This window comes from Giraffa tippelskirchi, chromosome 8 (genome assembly GCF_054371585.1).
Source record: "Giraffa tippelskirchi isolate mGirTip1 chromosome 8, T2T-mGirTip1v1.2.pri, whole genome shotgun sequence".
Classification (NCBI taxonomy): domain Eukaryota; kingdom Metazoa; phylum Chordata; class Mammalia; order Artiodactyla; family Giraffidae; genus Giraffa; species Giraffa tippelskirchi.
The window spans coordinates 80,660,888-80,681,153 of record NC_137282.1 but is presented as its reverse complement, the minus strand read 5'-3'; the positions used below and the strand labels follow the sequence as shown (position 1 = coordinate 80,681,153).

Below are 20,266 nucleotides of genomic sequence, written 5' to 3'. Positions count from 1 at the left end.
GGCTGGCAGGCCACAGTCCATAGGATTGCAAAGAGTCGGAAATGACTGAAATGACTTGGCATGCAGGCACTATCTCTTTAGTCCTTTTCATTCTCATGTATTTGTTTTGGTTCAGTTTGCTTTTTAATGCTGGTGTATCTGCTGGACTTTTATCTTGATCTCTTTTTTCCCCTCTCCATATACTTTATCTATGTAATTTCATCCATTATCCATGATGGCTTTACTTTCTAGATGCTGATGATTCCCAAGCATATGTCCAGGGCAACCTCCGTCTGGCCTACAGATTCACATTGTCAGCAGCTCCTTGAACATTTTCACTAGGTATCTACTATGCTTTCTTCCTCCTCCTGGAGCACATATGCTCTCCTGGCCTCAGGAGATATTGATTGTGCCCACCACCTTCTTGCCATGAGAGCCTGGCACCAGTAATCACCATCCCCCAAGTCAGTCTTAACCAAACTTCTGAATCTTGCATGCCCTCCTGCCATCCTTTTGTGCTGCCCCACACCCCCTAATTACAGCTTTCTTGCCTCCTCTAACTATCAGCCCATCCCTAGCTGCCATGAGTGATTGGGAGTCTCATGGCTGGCCTTTGGCACACTTAGGGCCTTCCTTGTCCTACTCATTGCTCTTTTTCTTCCCTTGTCTCATTGCCCAGCTTGAAAATCATTACCTCATCCTCACTTATGAGGAGTTAAGCAACTGGCCTTTCTGTTATCTAACTCCTTCTCTGCTCCAGCTAAAAAGTCCCAACTTACAGGCATTGTTGATTGCCACTTGAGGCAAATTTTTTAAAAGCAAGGAGGTAGGAGGAGAGAGTGAAAATTATGCCAGAAATAAAATATTAAAAAAAATTTTTTTCTTCCTGTGATGGTACTGGGGATGGGGAACGTCAGTGTAGTGAGTGAACTCTAGCAGAGCTGTCATTAAATACCACTCTTCTGCTGGAGCTGGTGGCTAGCTAGCTTCACTCAGCACTGCCGTGCACCAGGACTTGACACAGGGGCCTGACCTGTGCTCTTGGTTGTCCTGTGCCAATTCCACCAACCTGGGCAGGAGGGTCCTCTTTATTCTTGATAACATCCCTGGAGTCAACTACTAGGCCCTGGGAGCCATCTCCAGTAACCTCCCTGCTTCCTTCTTTTTAGAAACATCCTACCCTCCATCCTCTTTATAGCAGGAGCATTTCTTACCTTCCCAGGAGTATTGCTTTCCTCTACCTGCTCACCTCTTCTCCTATGTCTTCAAGCAGAATCTTTAAACCCAGAGTCAACTCCTCCCTTACTCCTCTAGCTCTTCCAGAGAGACTGTGGGGAGAGGAGGTGGGTTTTGGTACAAGAAAGCAAGATATATTATCATTCAGCCTTTTTAGTGCAGCAAAGAAAGGAAATAGTTTAATTTTTATATTAGAGTTTTAAAGATTCTGACTTTGCCACTCTTGAAATATCTTTCAGAAATTCATGCTATCTAGCTATGCAATTTAAAAAGAATATATTTGTAAGAAACTAAAAATAGAGCTACCATATGATGCTGCAATGCCACTTCTGGGCATATATCCAGAAAAAAACATGATACAAAAGGATACACGCACGCTAATATTCACTGCAGCACTGTTTACAGTAGCCAAGACATGGAAGCACCTAAATGTCCATCGACACAGGAATGGATAAAGAAGATGTGGTACATATATACAATGGAATATTACTCAGCTATTAAAAAGAACGGAATAATGCCATTTACTGCAACACAGATGGACCTAGAGATTGTCATGTTGAGTGAAGTAAGTCAGACAGAGAAGGAGAAATATCTTATGACATCCCTTATATGTGGAATCTAAAAAGAAATGATGCAAATGAACTTGCAAAACAGAAAGAGACTCACAGACTTAGAGAATGAACTTACAGTTCCCAGGGGGAAGGATGGAAGGAAGGGATAGTTAGGGAGTTTGGGATGGACATGTATACACTGTTATATTTAAAATGAATAACCAACAAGGACCTACTCTATAGCACATATAACTTTGCTCAATGTTATGTGGCAGCTTGGATGGCAAGGGAGTTTGGGGGAGAATGGATACATGTATATGTATGGCTGACTCCCTTCACTGTTCACCTGAAACTATCACAACATTGTCAATCAGCTATAACCCAATAAAAAAATAAAGGTTTAAAAAAATAAAGGAAAGGAAAAAAATTTTTAAACAAATAAAAAGAATATATTTTAAAAGAACAAAGTTGGAGAACTAACATTTCCTGATTTCAAAACTTACTACAAAAGCTACAGTAATCAAAACAGAATGGTACTAGCATGAAGATGATGCAGAGACCAATAGAATATAACAGAGAGCCAAAAGTAAACCCTTGTATATATGATCAATTAATTTTTGACAAGGATGCCAAGACCACTCAATGAAAAGAGGATAATCTTTTCAACAAATGGTGGGGGTTGCAGGGACTGGTTATCCACAGGCAAAGGGATGAATTTGAATCCTTCCCTTGCAACACATACAAAAATTAACCCAAGATGAATTAAAGTTAATCAAACCTAAGGGATAAAACTATAAAACCCTTAGAAGAAAATATAGGTACAAATCTTCATGACATCAGATATGACAATGATTTCTTATATAAGACAAGAAAAGAAAACTTCAAAACTTTTATGCATCAAAGTGCACTGTCAAAAAAAAAAGTACACCATCAATAGAGTGAAAAGGCAGGCACAAAATGACATAGTATGTTTGTAAAATCTTACATCTGAAGAAGGCTAAATACCCAGAATATATATTTTTAAAAAACATACAATTCAACAACAGCAAAATGATTCAGCTCAAAAATGGACAAGAGACTCGAATAGACATTTCTCCAAAGATGAAATACAAATGACCAATAAGCATATGAAAAAAACACTCAACATCATTAGCCATTATGGAAATACAAATCAAAACCACAATAAGATACCACTTATACCGACTAGGATGGCTATTATTTAAAAGAATAAAACAAGTGTTAGCAAGGATATGTCGAGATTGGAACTATTGTGCATTGCCGTTGGGAATGTTTTCCATTATGGAAAACTGTATGGCAGTTCCACAAAAAAGTTAAACAGGATTACCACATGAGTCAGCAATTCCACTTCAGGGTGTAGATCCAAAAGAATTGAAAGCAGGAATTTCTAGCATATATTTACACAACCATGTTCATAGCAGTATAATTTATGTAGCCAACAGATGGAAACAACTCAGATGTTATCACTGGATGAATGAATAAACAAAATGTGGTACAATGCAATAGTATTCTGTTTTGAAAAGGAAGAAAATTCTGATAACATGCTGTAACATGGATGAACCTTGAAAACGTTACGCTGACAAGCCAGTCACAAAAGGATAAATACTGTACAAATATTTATATGAGGTACCTAGAGTAGGCAAAAGGTGATAACTTTGGGGGAAGACCTGACTGCATTCTCTCCTGAGGTATGGCTGTGATAATACTGATAGAATTACACTTGCAGTTAATTAAATTTTAAAGAAAATATGACACTGGGTCTAAGAAGCTGAAGTTTCCATTTGAAAATGGTTCATGGGGTCAAAGCAGAGAGCAGCCCCCACTGGGTGATTCTGTTCGCCTCTAGCCCTCCAGTGCAGAGTGATTTTAGAGCTGGCTCCCAGAAGTACAGAGTGGGTTATAGCCCACCCCAAGTTCCATTGCTTTGCTCCTGAGGGAGCAGATGGTAAGTATCAAACTTACTATGCTGGTAAGTTTGAGGAGGACAGGGGAAGAAATAATCACTATGTTGGTAAGTGGAGGAGGTCAGGGGAAGAAATATTTGTTTTGACTGAGATGTTGGGAAATCTTCATGGAAAAGGAATCACTTAAATAATATTGCTTGAAAACTCAGGCAATAAGCACTCCTGCTCTGGGCCCCTGGTTTTAGAGGGATCCCATTCTGGTTTTCCTTTGGCAAGGCCACTCTCCAGGAGTAAGGAATCCACAAGACCCCAGAATTCCAGAAGGTCCCTGGAGAAGGGGGCAACAGAGGATGAGATGGCTGGATGTCGTCATTGACTCAATGGACATGAAAGTGAAAGTCGTTAGTCGTGTCTGACTCTTTGCGACCCCATTCCATGGAATTCTCCAGGCCAGAATACTGGAGTGGATAGCCTATCCCTCCTCCAGTGGATCTTCCCAACCCAGGAATTGAACCGGGGTCTCCTGCATTGTAAGCAGATTCTTTACCAGCTGAGCTGCCAGGGAAGCCCTAATGGACATGAGTTTGAGCCAACTCCAGGAAATAGTGAAGGACAGGGAAGCCTGGCATGTTGAGTTCCATGGGGTCACAAAGAATCAGACGTGACTGATTAACTGAACAACAGCAACTGCCCAAATGGCTCCAAGCTCAAATGCTGTAAGTCTTCCTGGTACAGCAGACTATGTGAGTTAGTTAGATACTTGGACATGAGAGCTGGGATATCTACAGGGATACACATGAAGCAGGATGGAGCTGAGGGTGAAAAGCGGGGGGGGCAAGAAGTCAGAGGTCAGGTCTTTCCATGTCACCACATACTGGTAGGAAAGGCAAGGAATCTGAGAACTCAAAGACTGAACCTGGACTTTTGGGTCCTTATAAGTTATAAGGACCAAGGTAGGAGGATAAAGCATATTTAACTCAATAGTTTGTTAACTTGGTATAATTCTGAAACATTTCAACATATGGTATGTGGGTGTCCATTTGCTCTCCTCCCCCAGGTCCCAGGAACCTGAGGGGTGTGCCTGAGCTTCAAGTATGACTTGCAGGAAGGGTAGGATTAGGAAATGCAGAGAGGAGGAGAGGTTTCAGATGAGTGTGATGCAGAGAAGAGTCCTAGTTTACTCCCTCAGGATGGATGTCATTCCCCAGCTAAATATTGCTAAGTACTTTTGATTGATTTCCAATATATTCTCAAATCAGTGCTTCCAAACTTTTCAACTCTTCTGGACACTGCCACCCTCAGTGCTCCTGCCCATGGTGCCTTCCTGTAGGGGCTGCACCTGGAACTGAGCATGGGATGTGCAGAGCAGGCCCTCACGTTCAGGTCTCTGTACAGCTATGAACCCATCCTAAGATCAGCAGACATTTCTCTTCACCCAGACTCAATGATATTGCTGTCCACTCAACCTCTACTTCATTTCCACATCTTATGGTTGAGTCATGTTTTACCCATTTTATTTTGTTCCAGTTATATTCTTAATACAAGTCATAGATCTCTCATTTAATCTTTTTTTCTAAAATTTATCTGTGAATCTGCCTGCAATGCAGGAGACTGCCTGCAGCGCAGGAGATGTGGCTTTGATCCCTGGGATAGGAAGATCCCCTGGAGAAGGAAATGGCAACCCACTCCAGTACTCTTGCCTGGGAAATTCCATGGACAGAGGAGTCTGGTGGGCTACCTTCCATGGGGTTGCAAGAATTGGATACAACTTAGTGACTAAACCACCATCTGTAAACATTTCTCTTGGATCCTGAGTCTGTCTCCTACAAAGTAGGCGAGGGTCTGAGGAAAACATTAAGAAGCTGATAAATTTCAAATTTCCTTTAAAAAGAAAACCAAATTGGATGCTTCTGTAATCTCAAAGCTGCATGATTTCGCTTTAGAGGGGGTCATGTGAACGCTCATACAGGAACTTGGGCCTATCCTGAGCCTGATGGAGAATGCTAGGCTTGCACAAAGCTTGTAGTTTTGATTTACAGGAAGTTTTATGGTTCAACTTCTCACCAAGTGTGTATAGAGCCAGTGCGGGTCTGTCTTCTGTTTGATGGACAGTAGGGCAGTCTCACTGGATGGACTGTTGCATCGGCACAGCTGGGACCTGGCTCCACTGAGGGACAGAGCCTGTTGGAACTGGCCCAGCTGCATACAGAGCCACACAGGGATTGTGCACTTAAAATATCCGACAAGAGATTTGTTGATGCTGTGCGGTGGCTCCAGCACTATCCTGGGTATGGTGTAGGACAGAGAAGGAGGATGAGTCTCTCTTTGCCCTCAGGAAGTTCATGGTCTACTCGAGACCTAAGACCTGCCAGCAGGACCGCTGTGCAGCAGGCTGAGCGCTTCCTGCTTCACAGGCACCGATATCTCAGTCCTTGCAATGACCCTTGAGTGAGGAGCCTGTGGTCAGCAGCAGAAAGCACTTCAGGCCCGCAAACATCTACATTCTCATCCCTAAAAACTGTGAATGTTTCCTCATAAGGCAAAAGGCCTTTGCAGAGTGATTAAGTTAAGGGTCTTGAGAAGATTATCCTGGATCATCTGGATGGGCCCAGTGTGGTTGTTCAGTTGCTCAGTCGTGTCTGACTCTTTGCAACCCCATGGACTGCAGCACACCAGGCTCCCTTGTCCATCACCATCTCCTGGAGTTTGCTCACTCATGTCCATTGAGTCGGTGATGCCATCCAACCATCTCTTCCTCTGTTGCCCCCTTCTCCTCCTGCCTTCAATCTTTCCCAGCATCACAGTCTTTTCTAATGAGTCGGCTCTTCGTATCAGGTAGCCACAGTACTGGAGCTTCAGTTTCAGCATCAGTCCTTCCAATGAATATTCAGGACTGATTTCCTTTAGGATTGACTGGTTTGATCTCCTTGTAGCCCAAGGGACTCTCAAGAGTCTTCTCCAACACCAGTTTGAAAGCATCAATTCTTCGGCACTCAGCCTTCTATATATCCAACTCTCACATCCATACATGACTATTAGAAAAACCATACCTTTGACTATATGGACCTTTGTCTCTGCTTTTTAATACACTGTCTAGGTTTGTCATAGTTTTTTTTCAAGGAGCAAATGTTTTTTAATTTCATGGCTGTGGTCACCATCTGCAATGATTTTGGAGCCCAACAAAATAAAGTTTCTCACTGTTTCCATTGTTTCCCCATCAATTTGCCATGAAATGATAGGACCGGATGCCATGATCTTAGTTTTCTGAATGTTGAGTTTTAAGCCAACTTTCTCACTCTCCTCTTTCACGTTCATCAAGAGGCTCTTTAGTTCCTCTTCACTTTCTGCCATTAGGGTGGTATCATCTGTATATCTGAGGTTATTGCTATTTCTCCCAGCAATCTTGATTCCAGCTTGTGCTTCATCCAGCCTGACATTTCACATAATGTACTCTGCATATAAGTTAAATAAGGAGGGTGACAATATACAGCCTTAATATGAGCTCCCTGTTTCTGGGACTATCCAGCAGGGTTCTCTGCCAGAACCTTTGCGACCCCATGGACTGTAGACAACCAGGCTCCTCTGTTCATGGAATTCTCCAGGCAAGAATACTGGAATGGGGTGCCATGCCGTGTCTCCAGGGCATCTTCCTGACCCAGGGATCAAACCTGGGTCTCATGCATTATAGGTGAATTCTTTACCATGAGCCACAACCACTAACTTGTGAAATGAGTATTATTAACATCTCTACTTTACTTCAAAGGAAACAGGCTCAAAGTTTTGGTGGGGGTATGTCCTAGTTAACAAGCCTTATACATTTGGAGCCAGGGTCTGAATCTATGTGAGTCTAACTTCAAGACTTACAGTCTCTCCACACTGATCTTCTGTGTAAGTGGAAGAAATACCATCTCTGCCTCTTGGTTTTGAGGAACCTCAAAAGGCTCCCTCACATGCCTACTTGGAGGATTCCATTACCCGGACCTGAGGTGGGAAGGGTCCTTGGGCAGCAGGACTGGGAAGACCCCAGGAAGGAGCGGCTGGGATGAGGGAGAATAGACTGGATCCCCTTGGGCCCACCTCCAGCCACGCGAGGGCAGTGAACGCTGGAAGCCATGGCGTGGCCTGGTTTAAAGGTATCCCAAGTGGCTCAGTAGTAAAGAATCTGCCTGCCAATGCAGGAGACACAAGAGACATGGGTTTGATCCCTGGGTCAGGAAGATCCCCTGGAGGGGGGCATGGCAACCCACACAGTATTCTTGCCTGGAAAATTCCATGGACAGAGGAGACTGGCGGGCTACAGTCCGTGGGGTTGCAAAGAGTCAGACATGACTGAGCGCGCGTGCACCAGTGAGGGGTGTGGAAAGCACTGAGGCCATCTCTCTCCAGCAGCACAGCTTTCTCTCAGGCTGACCCAGAACACGAACACAAGTATCTCAGCTTAAAGTGTGCCGGTAGATGGGCCTGCCCACTTTGGATAAGTTTTCTCCTCGGTCTCCTCGTGGTCATCTACCATCTGCATTGGCCCTACACTTTCAAAACCCAGTTCAAGTTTGGAGAGAAAATATATGCGTGGAGTACTGGGTTTTTAAAAGGATGCCCAGTGGCAAGTGGTGTGGCTCACTTGCCAGAGGCATTGTCAAACTCTGGGGCTCCCCTGAATTGCAGGCAGGGAGCCCCAGCCCAGGACCCTGCTGTCCTCAAGGAATCCCTCCGCCCCCGGGGCAGGCATCCTTCTGTGGCATTTCTGGCAGAGAGCCCTGACGGATGGTCCCAGAAACAGGGAGCGACATCATAAGAGATGGACTCCACTCCTGGATGGAGCTGTTGGGAACTCTGCTTCATATATGCTGAGACTACTGTTACCTCCTACACAGAAGTGAGTTACTATTAAATTTGAAAATAAGTACCTCAAGAGAGAGATTAGCTGTATACCACTTTATCTAAATGCTTGGAAATACTATGACCTTTTCATTTTTGAAATTGCTAGAAACTTTCTCTAAGTGACAAATTATTTATACTGCAGAGGATAATCTGAACCTTTTCTATTTTCAGAAGCCATTTTGTATCTGAAAGGAAGGACATCAATGATGTTGGGGCCCTGACTTATTATAATGGCAAAGTAATTATCTGTACAAATGTGCTGAGTCTTCTAATACCATTAGGATCAATGACTGACAAGACAGCCTCCATTGGTGTCAAGCGACCACATTGAAATAGCGTATTTTTAGCTTTAGCCTGTACAAATTTTGTTCTATTTGAGCCAGAAAGAATTCCAATATATAAACTAGTACTTGAAAAATAAATACACCATAGAATCAATATAATTATGGATGTCTCCCCAAATTACCACTCCATTAGATGATTTCAGAAACCAAAGTGAACAGAAAGCAAGAAAATTATAAAGCAGAAGAGATTACTGAAAGTAAGTAAAAGCTAATAGTTATTGAATGCCTACTATGTGCCAGGCATAGTGCTCAGTTGTTTTCACCTTTGCAAATCTGCCAAAGGTTGATTTCACCCCTATATTACAGATTAAAAAAACAATTAAAAAGACTTGAGTTTAAATGCCTTGCCCAAGATCACAGTTAGTGCTGCCACTGTAATTTGATCCCAGATCCCTCAGAGCTAAGAGCCCACGTCCTCACTGCTGCTGAAACCATACCTCTCATATGGGGAGGGAATTGTACACACGCTGAAATAAGAATCAACTGGCTATATGCAATATCCTGAGATAAACTATAATGGAAAGCAATATAAAAAAGAAAAAAAAATACATATATAACTGAATCACTTTGCTCTACAGCAGAAATTAACACAGCTTTGTAAATCAACTGTTAGTCACTCCGAAGTGTCCGACTCTTTGTCACCTCATGGACTGCAGCCCACCAGGCTCCTGGGTCCATGGGATCTCCCAGGCAAGAATACTGGAGTGGATAGCCATTCCCTTCTCCAGGGGATCTTCCTGACCCAAGGATTGAACTATCTTCAATTAAAAAAAGCAATCAGGATGTGAGTCACCTGCGACAGGAAATGCAAAACAGAGGCCTCAGTAAAACAGTTTATTTCTCTGGAATGCAGAGGCAGGTAGTCTGGGGGCAGAGGCAGGTAGTCTGGGGGCTGGTAGGGTCCTTCAGAGTGTCAAGGATGGAAGCTCTTGACACTTTCCTGTGAGGACTCATGGTCCCAGATGGGGAGCTGGAAGCTCGTCATTACCTGTTCATTTTAGCTGGTGGAGGAAGGAATACAGACCTCCCCCGTCTTTGAGGACACGTTCCCAAAGTTGCTCAGATCACTGGCCAGAGCTTACTGACACCTAGCAGCATGGGAGGCTGGGAAGGTAATCTTTAGATTCTAGGTGGCTTGCACCCAATTAAATATCAGAATTGTAAGGAGGGAATTGAGAGAGACAAGTAACGGCCTCTGCCAGTGAGCTCATGGAATACGCCAGCAATAAAATGTAGACCTGAAATCCTTCATCTTCCCTTTCGTGCAAGTGTATTTTCTGTTAACAAGAAATGGGCCACTAATTTGTATTTCTTTGGATATCTGAAGTATTTAATGAAAACATGGTACTAGAGTAATAAACCTTCATTGCCACCACTCAGAATTCAACCAATGCTAACATCTTCTTTCAGATCTTAGTAAGAAGTCTTGGCTCAGATGGGACCCTTTGCTGCCATGCTCCCATTCCACTCCTCTCCCTTACTGAGGCAACTGCTTTTCTGAATGATGTGTTTTCCACTGATGGTTCTGTATTTTCTCCTTATAAATAACAACAGTACTTAAAAAAAAACTACATATAAGTGGCATACATGTCACCTTCTGTTATCTTGTCTTAACATTTTTTTAAGGGCCAGCCACTGATGCTACATATCAAGTTCACTCATTCTAACTGTTCATTTGCCATCTAATTACCCATTACGCCATTGATTTCTTTTCTTGTTCATGGAAATGTAGGGTCTATCTCCAAATTTTCCCAGACACAAGCAATTCAGCTGTAACCAGCCACTAAATCCCCTTGTCCACGTGCACATGGGTTCCTTAGAGTGCTGCTTCTCAAGCTGCAAGGAGTCACCCGAGAAGTCGTGTTAACCTCAAACTCACTCAGCAGTTCTGGGGTGGGACCTGGGTGACAGTCCCCATGCTGTGACTCTGCAGACACTGTGAGCCTCTAAGTCTACCCTGGAGTTGTCAAGTCAGAGGGTACATCTTCCACTGTCATAGACACCATCACTTTGAAGCAACTGTTCTCATTTCTCCATTCTTACCATCACTTGATCCTGTGAGACATTTTTTTTGCCTTTTGCCCATCTGAACACATGAAACGACTAAGTTGTATCTCCCTGATTATCATTGATAATGATCCCCTTTTCATATTGTGTGACTACTCAAGCTTTTTCTGGTCATATATTTTACCCATTTTTCTAATGCAGCAGTTCTAAGTGTGATCTGAGGACCTTGGGAGATCCAGGGATGGCCCACTAGGTCCTTCTTTATCCAATTTCCTATTCACAGGAGGCTCAATTTTCTTCATATACTTTCCCCAAAACATAGAGCAACAGACTGCGGAAGCAGATAGGAGAACCCAGCTGTTTCTGTTAAGCCAGACGTTAAAGAAATCTTCAGAAATGTAAAACAAACGCCCCTCCTCATTAACCTTTCATTTTGAAAAAGTTGCTTTCCATACGTGTTATTTAACATGTATTATTTTAAAGAAGTTAACACTTTTCAAATTCCTCTATTTTAATTTCTAATAGAGTAACTATCAACAAAAAACCAGTCTGGGCTTCTCAATTGTTAAAAGGGGTCTTGATACCAAGAACTTTGAGAAATACTTCATATTAATATATGGCTGTCAACTGCTCACTGACTTACAGGAGGTTCTTTTGTTTTTAATGTATTTGGGATACTAATCCTTTGTCAGTTACATGTATCATAAATATTTTCTGCCAGATTGAGTGAGGCTTGTCTTTTTACTTATGGTGCCTATTGTTGTGCAGATGTTTTTCATTTTGATGCAATCTTATTTTCCTATAGTGTTGGGCTTTTGATAAGGATACTGCTCCTATTTTGAAATAGGGAAAGTCTCACTGGACTTTATGGAGAACCCAAGCTTTGGTATCATTGAATGGATTATGGAGAGAAAAAAATGGGATTTCCCCTAACACACTCCTTCCAGAACTAACAAGCGATGCATCTTCCACACCTGAGCTAATTTCAATCAAGATAGTAGTTACCACTGGATTTAAATGAGATCAATGTAAAATATGAACACGAATATTTTTCAATATTCTGCTCTGCCTCAGACAAAACTGAATGTCTGTGAGTCACCAAAAATAACATTTTACCCTTGGCATAACATATGTTTCTATTTTCCTCTTCAGAAGTAGATTGGAAATTCCCTTAAAACTTAAAGCACATTTAATTCAGCACATATACTGCTATCTGCAAATATTTTAACTGGAAAAGGTTTAATTTATCCAAATTCAACAACATTGTGTGTCAAGTTTTTGCATTTAAAAAAACATTTTCACATATACTATTGTATTTGATCTTAATAATAATCCTGTGTGATAAATGGAGACAATATTATTATGCTAACAACTGAGTCAGACATAAGCAACATGAAGTTCAGAGAAGTTAAATGACTTATCAGCAGCACACACAGGATGAGATGTGAAACCTAATTTCCAATCACAACTGATGAAGATCTCTTAAAAAGTATGGATGATTTTTGACAATCAGAATAAAACTGACAAGTAACCCCAACCGATCTTCACATGTAGTAGGAATAAATTTAAATACACCTGCAGGGCTGGTACCTGCATGGAAAGCAAGGGAGGTCTGAAGGGCATCTGCAGGACACTATCTGCCTTTCCAGATGACTTCCACTTCTTTACTGACGATGAATAACCTGTGACTAATATGCCCTCCTGTTCAATAATATCCCTATTCATGATTATGACCAATTCATCTTGCTCAAATTACAGGAAGGTGGTGAGTGTTCAGATGAAACTTGAGAGGAAAAGACCAAAGACAGAAAACTGGCTGGTATTTCCCCTAAAGAGATCAAGAAATGGAGGAAAACAATTAGAAAGAATTAGCAATAAGTTAGATAGAAAGAGGAGGACGTAAAGAAAATAAACATCTGTCTAAAACGAAAAAGATAAAAGGTTTAGTCACAAACGCATATTTTTAAGTCCATTGCACAAAATGGATCCATATCATCAATATTATCCATGAACAGTTCAGAAAAACTTGCCATCAGGGACCCTGTGTTTTAGAGTTTATGCATAACTAAAGATTGCTTCAAGGATGATTTGATGATTCAAGAATATATGGAGAGAATTAACCTCACTGAACCGCAAGTATATAATTCAAAGCTAGTGAGTTCAAAATTACTTTCAAGTTCAGCTAAAAGCACTGCCTATTTAATCCATCCTAAAAACTGACTCATCACTGATTCATGTACTCAACCACACTCATAGATTCTCCCTATTTCTTTTGATTTAATATTCATCCTTGCTACAGAATAGATGGCATAAACAGCAGCCCTGGAGAACAATCTATCATTTAAAAAGTTTTCTCTCCATTGAATGACGAAAAAACAAAAAACTTCTGAAAATAGTGAAAAAAAATCCAAGGAAGAATATCCTCTATTAAAGAGTCAGAATACATTGTGAACCATGGGCTACCTGAATTCATCATGCTTTATAACTGTCACTGTGCACATTTATGAGGAGGAAGCACTCTATAAATTAATTTGTTCCAACTCCATGAGTCAAATCAGGGTGAAAAACCAAAAGATATATCCTATTGATAATTACCAGTAAAATCTCAAGTTAAACAGATATACCTTGAAGAAATACTATTGTTGAAAAACAACCATATATGTTCAATTAGTTTCCACTTATCACTATCCTCTGTGGCGGGGAAATGCAGTAATCAACAACAGGTTATTTAGAAATGGTTTTAAAATCAGAACTGGAGTCATGGTATCAGGTGGAAAAAAATCCATGATGATTTTAAAATGATCTGAGTCATCAACAGATCATGAAGCAGAACAAAACACAGAAGCACTGAATCATATAAAAATACTTCATGTGAAATTCACAAAATAAAGCAGAAAGGAGAATTTGTATGTGTTAAAATAATTTAATTCTCCCTGTACATTTCTGTCCACATGAGCCAACAAAAGTCAAGAATGCATACTTTACAATATTTACCTGTTTGGGGACATTCAAGTCAATTTCAGATGGCAAAAGTAGAATTCAGTCACTAACGACATGTTTAAAAAATATATATTAAACAAAAAAATGTTTTTACAAGATAAAAAATAATTTTCCACAATGCAATAAATTGCAGATCACTGAAATTTTAACTCTTTAGATCATTTCAGTTCAGTTTTTGGTTTCAAAATCTAGAGACAACTGAAAGAAAAAAGCATTGGCAGAATTTCTATCTGTTTTTACGTTTCTCTTTTTTGTTTCGACTGTTTGTTACACTGTTCAAAGACGTTGAGGATGAAGGTGCTCTTGCATGACCGGTGGCCTTTAGATGATCAAAAAGTTTATTTCGGGATGGAAATTCACTATGGCAGGTTGTACAGCTGATAAGCACATCACTCTGAGAAGGGGGGAAAAAATTATAAATAAAAGCAAGTGTTATTATCTGAGAGCAATGTTTTCATGTTGAGATTAAATATCAAGCAATTGCAAAATACCAAGACAGAATCAGCAGAGGCAACTGTTGTTGGAAGCTGAGTTCCATTAACCGATACCGTCAATTCTAAGGGTCCTGAGACATTTAAGAGCACATGCCATAAGGATAAGGCTCTGGATTTCAAAGTAATGAAAAACACACTAGTAACTCTTCTGGTATAACCTGATACGTTCAGTGTGCCTCTGTTTACCATAAAGAAAAAAATGTCAGTGGCACATATATTCTGAATAAATTTTACATTCATCAAGGAAAACTGCTGATGGAGCCACACGTATGCAGCAGGTGAAGGGTTCACCAAGTACACACGTAAATCTTTAGATTAGAATCAAGAATGTAGATTACACTGCTTAAACAAGGTCCACTGAAAAGCTGTCAATATTGTTTGGACCTACCATTGTCTGTGGTTCAGCAGGTATTCTGACAGACTTTTTAGTATCTTTGGCTTTCTTTCCTTTGGGTTTAGAAACACTGGAAAATAAATGAAAGAATTCAGACTAATTCAGTAATAATGTACCCCCCCCTTTAACTGTCATCTAGAACCCAAGAAGATTCAAAAGAGTAACGTGTGTTTTAAAGAAAAATTCATTCATTTTAATGGCGAAGTGAATTAATTTTCACATCTCAAATGAAAAACTTTAAAAAAACTTTAGAGGTAACATTAGATACCAAATTTGATACAAAAACTCAGGAATTTACTTAAAAGTTGAAACACAAGATAAAGTAAGACCTCTAAAATATCTTTGAACTTTTATTCAGTGTATTTTTGTAAAAAAAAAAAAAAGTAAGTACTTAATACTCCATTTACTGAAGCCAACCATCTTCACGGCCAACCAGCAGTGCTCACAAATAATCGATGACATTAAGAGACAATTTGTTAAACCTGATTCAGCTGATAATAAACATTTCACCAGTTCCACAGTGAAATGAGAAAAACAGACACTGTAATGCATTTTTCATATAATTGAATTTGTTAAATGTAAAGCATTTTCTTTTATTAAAAGAGGATGTCTTTCTGTTGATGTGATGAGTTTCTCTCCCCTGTATTCTATAACCCAGAGACTGCCAGTCAGTATATTCAGTTTCCTCCTGTTCTGCTTTAACTCCAGAACATCCCCTCCACTTAATCTGCTATGTGAATCTTCATTTTCCTTAATGCTCTCATACTTTCCCTCATTTGTGCTAACCAAATTCTTAGGGTAAAATCTGAGTGCAACTATGTTTACAGAACAGATGGGATAGGTTATAACCAATGAGTTAAAATGCTGTCAAGCACTTCATAAGTATATAGTTCTTCAGTCAGAACCTAGGAGTCTGTATTAAGTTATGTGGTCTATACATTTAAAAAATGCTGATAAATGGGGCTCCCCTGGTGGCTCAGTGGTAAAGAATCCACCTACCAATGCAGGAGACATGGGTTCAATCTCTGATTCAGGAGGATTCCACATGCCACACAGCAACTAAGCCTATGAGACAGAACTATTGACTCAGGCTGTGGTCCAGAGCCCAGGAGCCACAACTACTGAGTCTATGTGCTGCAACTACTCAAGCACGCTGGAGTCCATGCTCCATAGTAAGAGAAGCCACTGCAATGAGAAGCCTGCACCCCACAACTACAGAGTAGCCTCCGCTCCCTGCAACTAGAGGAAAAAGGCCGCACAGCAATGAAGACGCAGCATAGCCGTAAATAAAATCTTTAAAAAAAAAAAGATGCTGATAAGGAATGTAACACAACACTATGTAGTATTCAGCCAGCTTTGAATATATCAAGAAAAAGACACAATGACACAAAAGGCAACAGATTCAACATTTACTAATTTACAAAATAACATCAGCCACAAATATATCCGACAACATTTAGCATTTAGGCTAATTTGGGAAAATTTAGGATACTATTCCCAAAGAACAACTTACCATATTATGAAAGACAGCTACATCTCTGAAGCTAGTATCTAAGACTTTATTTCTAAAATGTACTTTAGAGGAGATACAATGTATTCATATGAAATACTCCAGAATACTGCAGTAATTTTGTATGGAGACAGTTAGTAGACTTATTGTGGTATCAATTTGTAATGTATATAAAGGTCAAATCACTATGTTACATACCTGAAACTAAAATAATGTTGTATGTCAATGTTAATAAAAAATAAAAAGAAAGAAAAAAAATGTACTCCAGACACACACGCACATGTAGTAGGTAGCTAGTGTCCATGCACTGCAGAGAAGCACTGGGCATCAGGATACTGGGTGGGGGGTTGTGGGGTGTCTACCCCAGCTCCACACTCCTCAGCAGTGAAGAGGTCACCTGAATTCTGATTCTTTTTCTCACATCATTAAGTGAGGAAACGGAATTTAATGTGGTTTAACTTACGTGGTTGCCAAAGTCTGACTGTGAGCACTGAGTACCCCTTGTCCTCCCCCAGTGAAATCCACACAGAAGTCATATGGAAAATAAATAAAAATACTTCAGCTCTAGATGAAGGAGGTGCTCAGGGGCCTGGAACCCCGCCTTTCAGTCCACCCCTCATGCTCCCAAGCAGCCGCCGAGGGACCTTCACAGGACAGCAGGGCCCCATGGAACTAGCAGAACTGGGTCCTCCATGTAGTCAGCCAGCCTTTCCACTTACTAGTTTTTGTTCTGGGGCAAGTCATTTACCCCAGACACAGTTTCCTCCTGTGTAAGATGGGGACACACACCAAGCATCAGAGTGTGTGCAACCCCCTCTTCCAGCTTTCCACTCTCCAGCCTTCAAGGCACCCACATCACTCATCTCGTGAGTGAGACCTCCCTGGCCAACCCCGGAGGCCTGGGCAGCACCATGACTCCCGGGCATCCAGAGAGTGAAGGCCTCAAGCTGGCACATCCACCCTGATTGCCCTGTGCTGGGGCCGAACATAGGCTGCCTGGCCCGAGTGTGAAGGTTTGGTCAGTGATGCTCGGGTGAATGGGGCATGGCCTTGTCTGTAGCCTCACCAAGGATTATTGATCCAGCACAAAATAAGGACTTCACCAGGATGAGAAAAACAGAAACTCAGTCCATGAAACTCCTTTCGGCTTTGGGCCATGCTGCTGAAACATCTGAGCACACTGTCTAGCATTCTCCCTCCAACATCATCCTTGGTAGACATACAGGTGTATGAATAAGTCACAGATACATCCAACTCACAGCGTCCGTCATGGGAAAGGTTATTTTACTTGATATATGAAAAGCCATCCTCACTACCAGTGTAAGTAATTAGAAAACAACACGCAACTCTGACTCACCTTTTAGCCTCAGTTTTGGGGTCATCGCACAGTTCCACAGTCTCTGTGACCCCAACATTTTCTTGGAGACTATCTTCCGATTCTTTGGCACTGTTTTGATTTAGGTTGGTATCTTCCGGGTCAACCTTTACTCCTTCTCCAGTTCCATTTTCATTGAAATAATCATCATAGTTCTAGGTAAGAAAACATGTGCGCCATTACAAAATAAATACTATAATACCACTAGGTTTTTATGTTATGTTACCAAACAGCTATAATAAACAATGGTCATGTCCTATACACTCTAGTAGGAGGATACCTTCAGGGTATAAAAAGGAGAGGCAGAAAAGAATATGAATGTCCGTTAGAGAAATACTAAATTAGGGGAAATTGGAAACAATCCAAATATTCAGTAAGTGAATGGTTGAACAAATGAAGGAAAATTATAGAGCTCTTCAAAGTCACGTTTCCAAAGACACTGATTCAATTATGTGAAAAAAGAGAACACATTAGCAAAAACAGAAGAGAGAAAATTATATATAACCTTAACCTTTGATTACAACTTAATTCAACATTAAGGAACATCCACAGGCAGAATTAGGGATGATATGGATAGTCTTCCATAGTTTCCAAATGATCGGGCAATGAACAACTATTTTACAATTGGAAAAAAGAAAATAGCAACAAACAGGCATTATACAAGAAAAAACACCTGACAAATGTATCTTCACTAAATGCAACTGGTTTGCTTTTGCCTTGGGTAATGTTTTGCCACATTTGTTTTCTCCTTCTTTTCTCCCCTTGTTCCCTTTCTCTGCAAAACATCCCCCCTTGACTCCCGCTCCCAGAACTATAAAAGCAAGCTGCAGGAAGATATGTCTGTCCCAAGAACATTCTCCTTCCTATCCAGTTCCCTCTTCACACTCAAGAGCTTAACACTGTCATTATCTGTTACACAATCCATATACATATTGCAGTAATGTCCTTTTTTGCAGGGCTTCCCTGGTGGCTCAGTGGCAAAGAATCTGCCTGCCAATGCAGGAGATGTGGGTTTGATCCCTGGGTCAGGAGGATCCCCTGGAGAAGGTAATGGCAACCCACTCCAGTATTCTTGCCTGGAGAATCCCATGGAGAGAGGAACCTGGTGGGCTACAGTCCATAGGGTCGCAGAAGAGCCAGACGAAACTTAGCGACTCAACAACAGTTACTTCCTCATGATTAAATTCAGGTTAAACATTTCTAGCAGGAATGTTACAGACATCATGCTGTGCCTTCCTGATACATTTTATCAGGAAGCAAAATGTCACTTTCCATTTTTCAGTGATTAAAGTGTCATCATTTGGTTGAGATGGTTATTGCTGGATTTTTCTACTGTAAAGCACCTTTTTCCTTTTTTAATAAGTTATAAACAGTATATCAGTATCTTCTTTCCTAATAACTATTTACCCCAAGGATCTGGCATCTATTGATGATTCTTATGAGAACCATTTATTATACTGGTGGGTCCAGAATAGTCCTGCCATTTGCATTTGTATTAATTCATATTCTTGGAGTGATGCCTTCCCATCTGCCTCCTTTCTCCAACTCTCTTTTTTAAGGCTCAATATAGACTCGTGATTTTTTTTTTAAATAAAATCAATATGTAAAATCTATCACCATTATTCTTTTTGACGACTCAAAATTTCCCATATTTGGCAAGCCCGTAAGCTGACTTCTGGGTACTTCTGACTTAGTCCCATCAATTTTTGAATACTCCCTTTATTTCCAGCATCGATAATCCAGGCTCACCTTTGTACTTTCTCTGTCTCGGCCCTAGAATCAGTCATTTTCCCAAGGACCAAATCCTGACTCTTTTTATTGGGGAAGGGGGTTTAGAAACTAAGATGTGTGTACTATGTATGCTCACTGCTACTGGGTATCACTGCTTCGGGGCCCTCAGCGTATACTGAGCATTTGTGTCTTGTTTATTTTTTTAATATCATACCTCCAATTCCAGTACTACATTAGCATTCTTCTCTCCTTCCCTCAATCTATACCTGTATTTCCCTTCTCCTACAAGAGAATCTGTTTCCCGACAAGATTAGTATATTTACTTACTTGCTTTATCCTATAATACACGTAAAATAGTTTCAGAAATACCACACCAATATCACTAAAATATCTCCTAAGTAAAGTTTAAGATTTTTTCTTTTGCAGTTAATTTTGTCTTCAGAGTATGTCCCATGGATGGTGTTCAGAGTGCTGCATTCAAAGATGCTTGCATTAATTCTTCCTTGTTGTCAGCAAGAGGGTTTTATTTGTTTACAATGAATTTCAATTTTCTGGGGTTTTCTTTTACATCCTTGTTGGCTTATGTAGATTTTTTTGACAATACAGAAAACTCCCAACCTGAAGTTTCATGCTTCTCAGTGCTGCTGCTTTCTGCTCCTTTATCTACCTGTACGTGTCTCCACCCCACCTTTCCCTTCAAAAACAGCTTAGAAAAAATACAGGGAAAAGTGCTACAGAAAACTAGATCTGAATTGGGGCTTTCTCCCTGATATAATCAGAAACCATAGGTATCATCAAGGAATATATATACCTTTGGAGAAAAAAAATGGGGTGGTAAACGT

The 20,266-nt window shown here is 40.6% G+C and overlaps 1 protein-coding gene across 3 annotated transcripts in view; it reads right to left on the bottom strand.

The window, feature by feature from the left end:
- Positions 1-13,823: 13,823 nt before the first annotated feature.
- DNAJC21 (DnaJ heat shock protein family (Hsp40) member C21) overlaps positions 13,824-20,266 on the bottom strand; it is a 26,031-nt gene continuing 19,588 nt past the window's right edge. For 2 of the 3 annotated variants that reach the window (XR_014062179.1, XM_081520494.1), the window contains exons 10-12: positions 17,676-17,848; positions 14,803-14,878; positions 13,824-14,314 (exon numbers count right to left, since the gene is read on the bottom strand). Coding sequence is in view for 2 of the 3 variants with exons in the window: in XM_081520494.1 (XP_081376620.1) it covers positions 14,147-14,314; positions 14,803-14,878; positions 17,676-17,848 (417 nt within the window). In the remaining variant the exon portion in view is untranslated. Of the gene's footprint in view, positions 14,360-14,772; positions 14,879-17,675; positions 17,849-20,266 lie in introns of all 3 variants that reach the window. The other variant, XM_081520493.1, reaches the window with a different exon arrangement.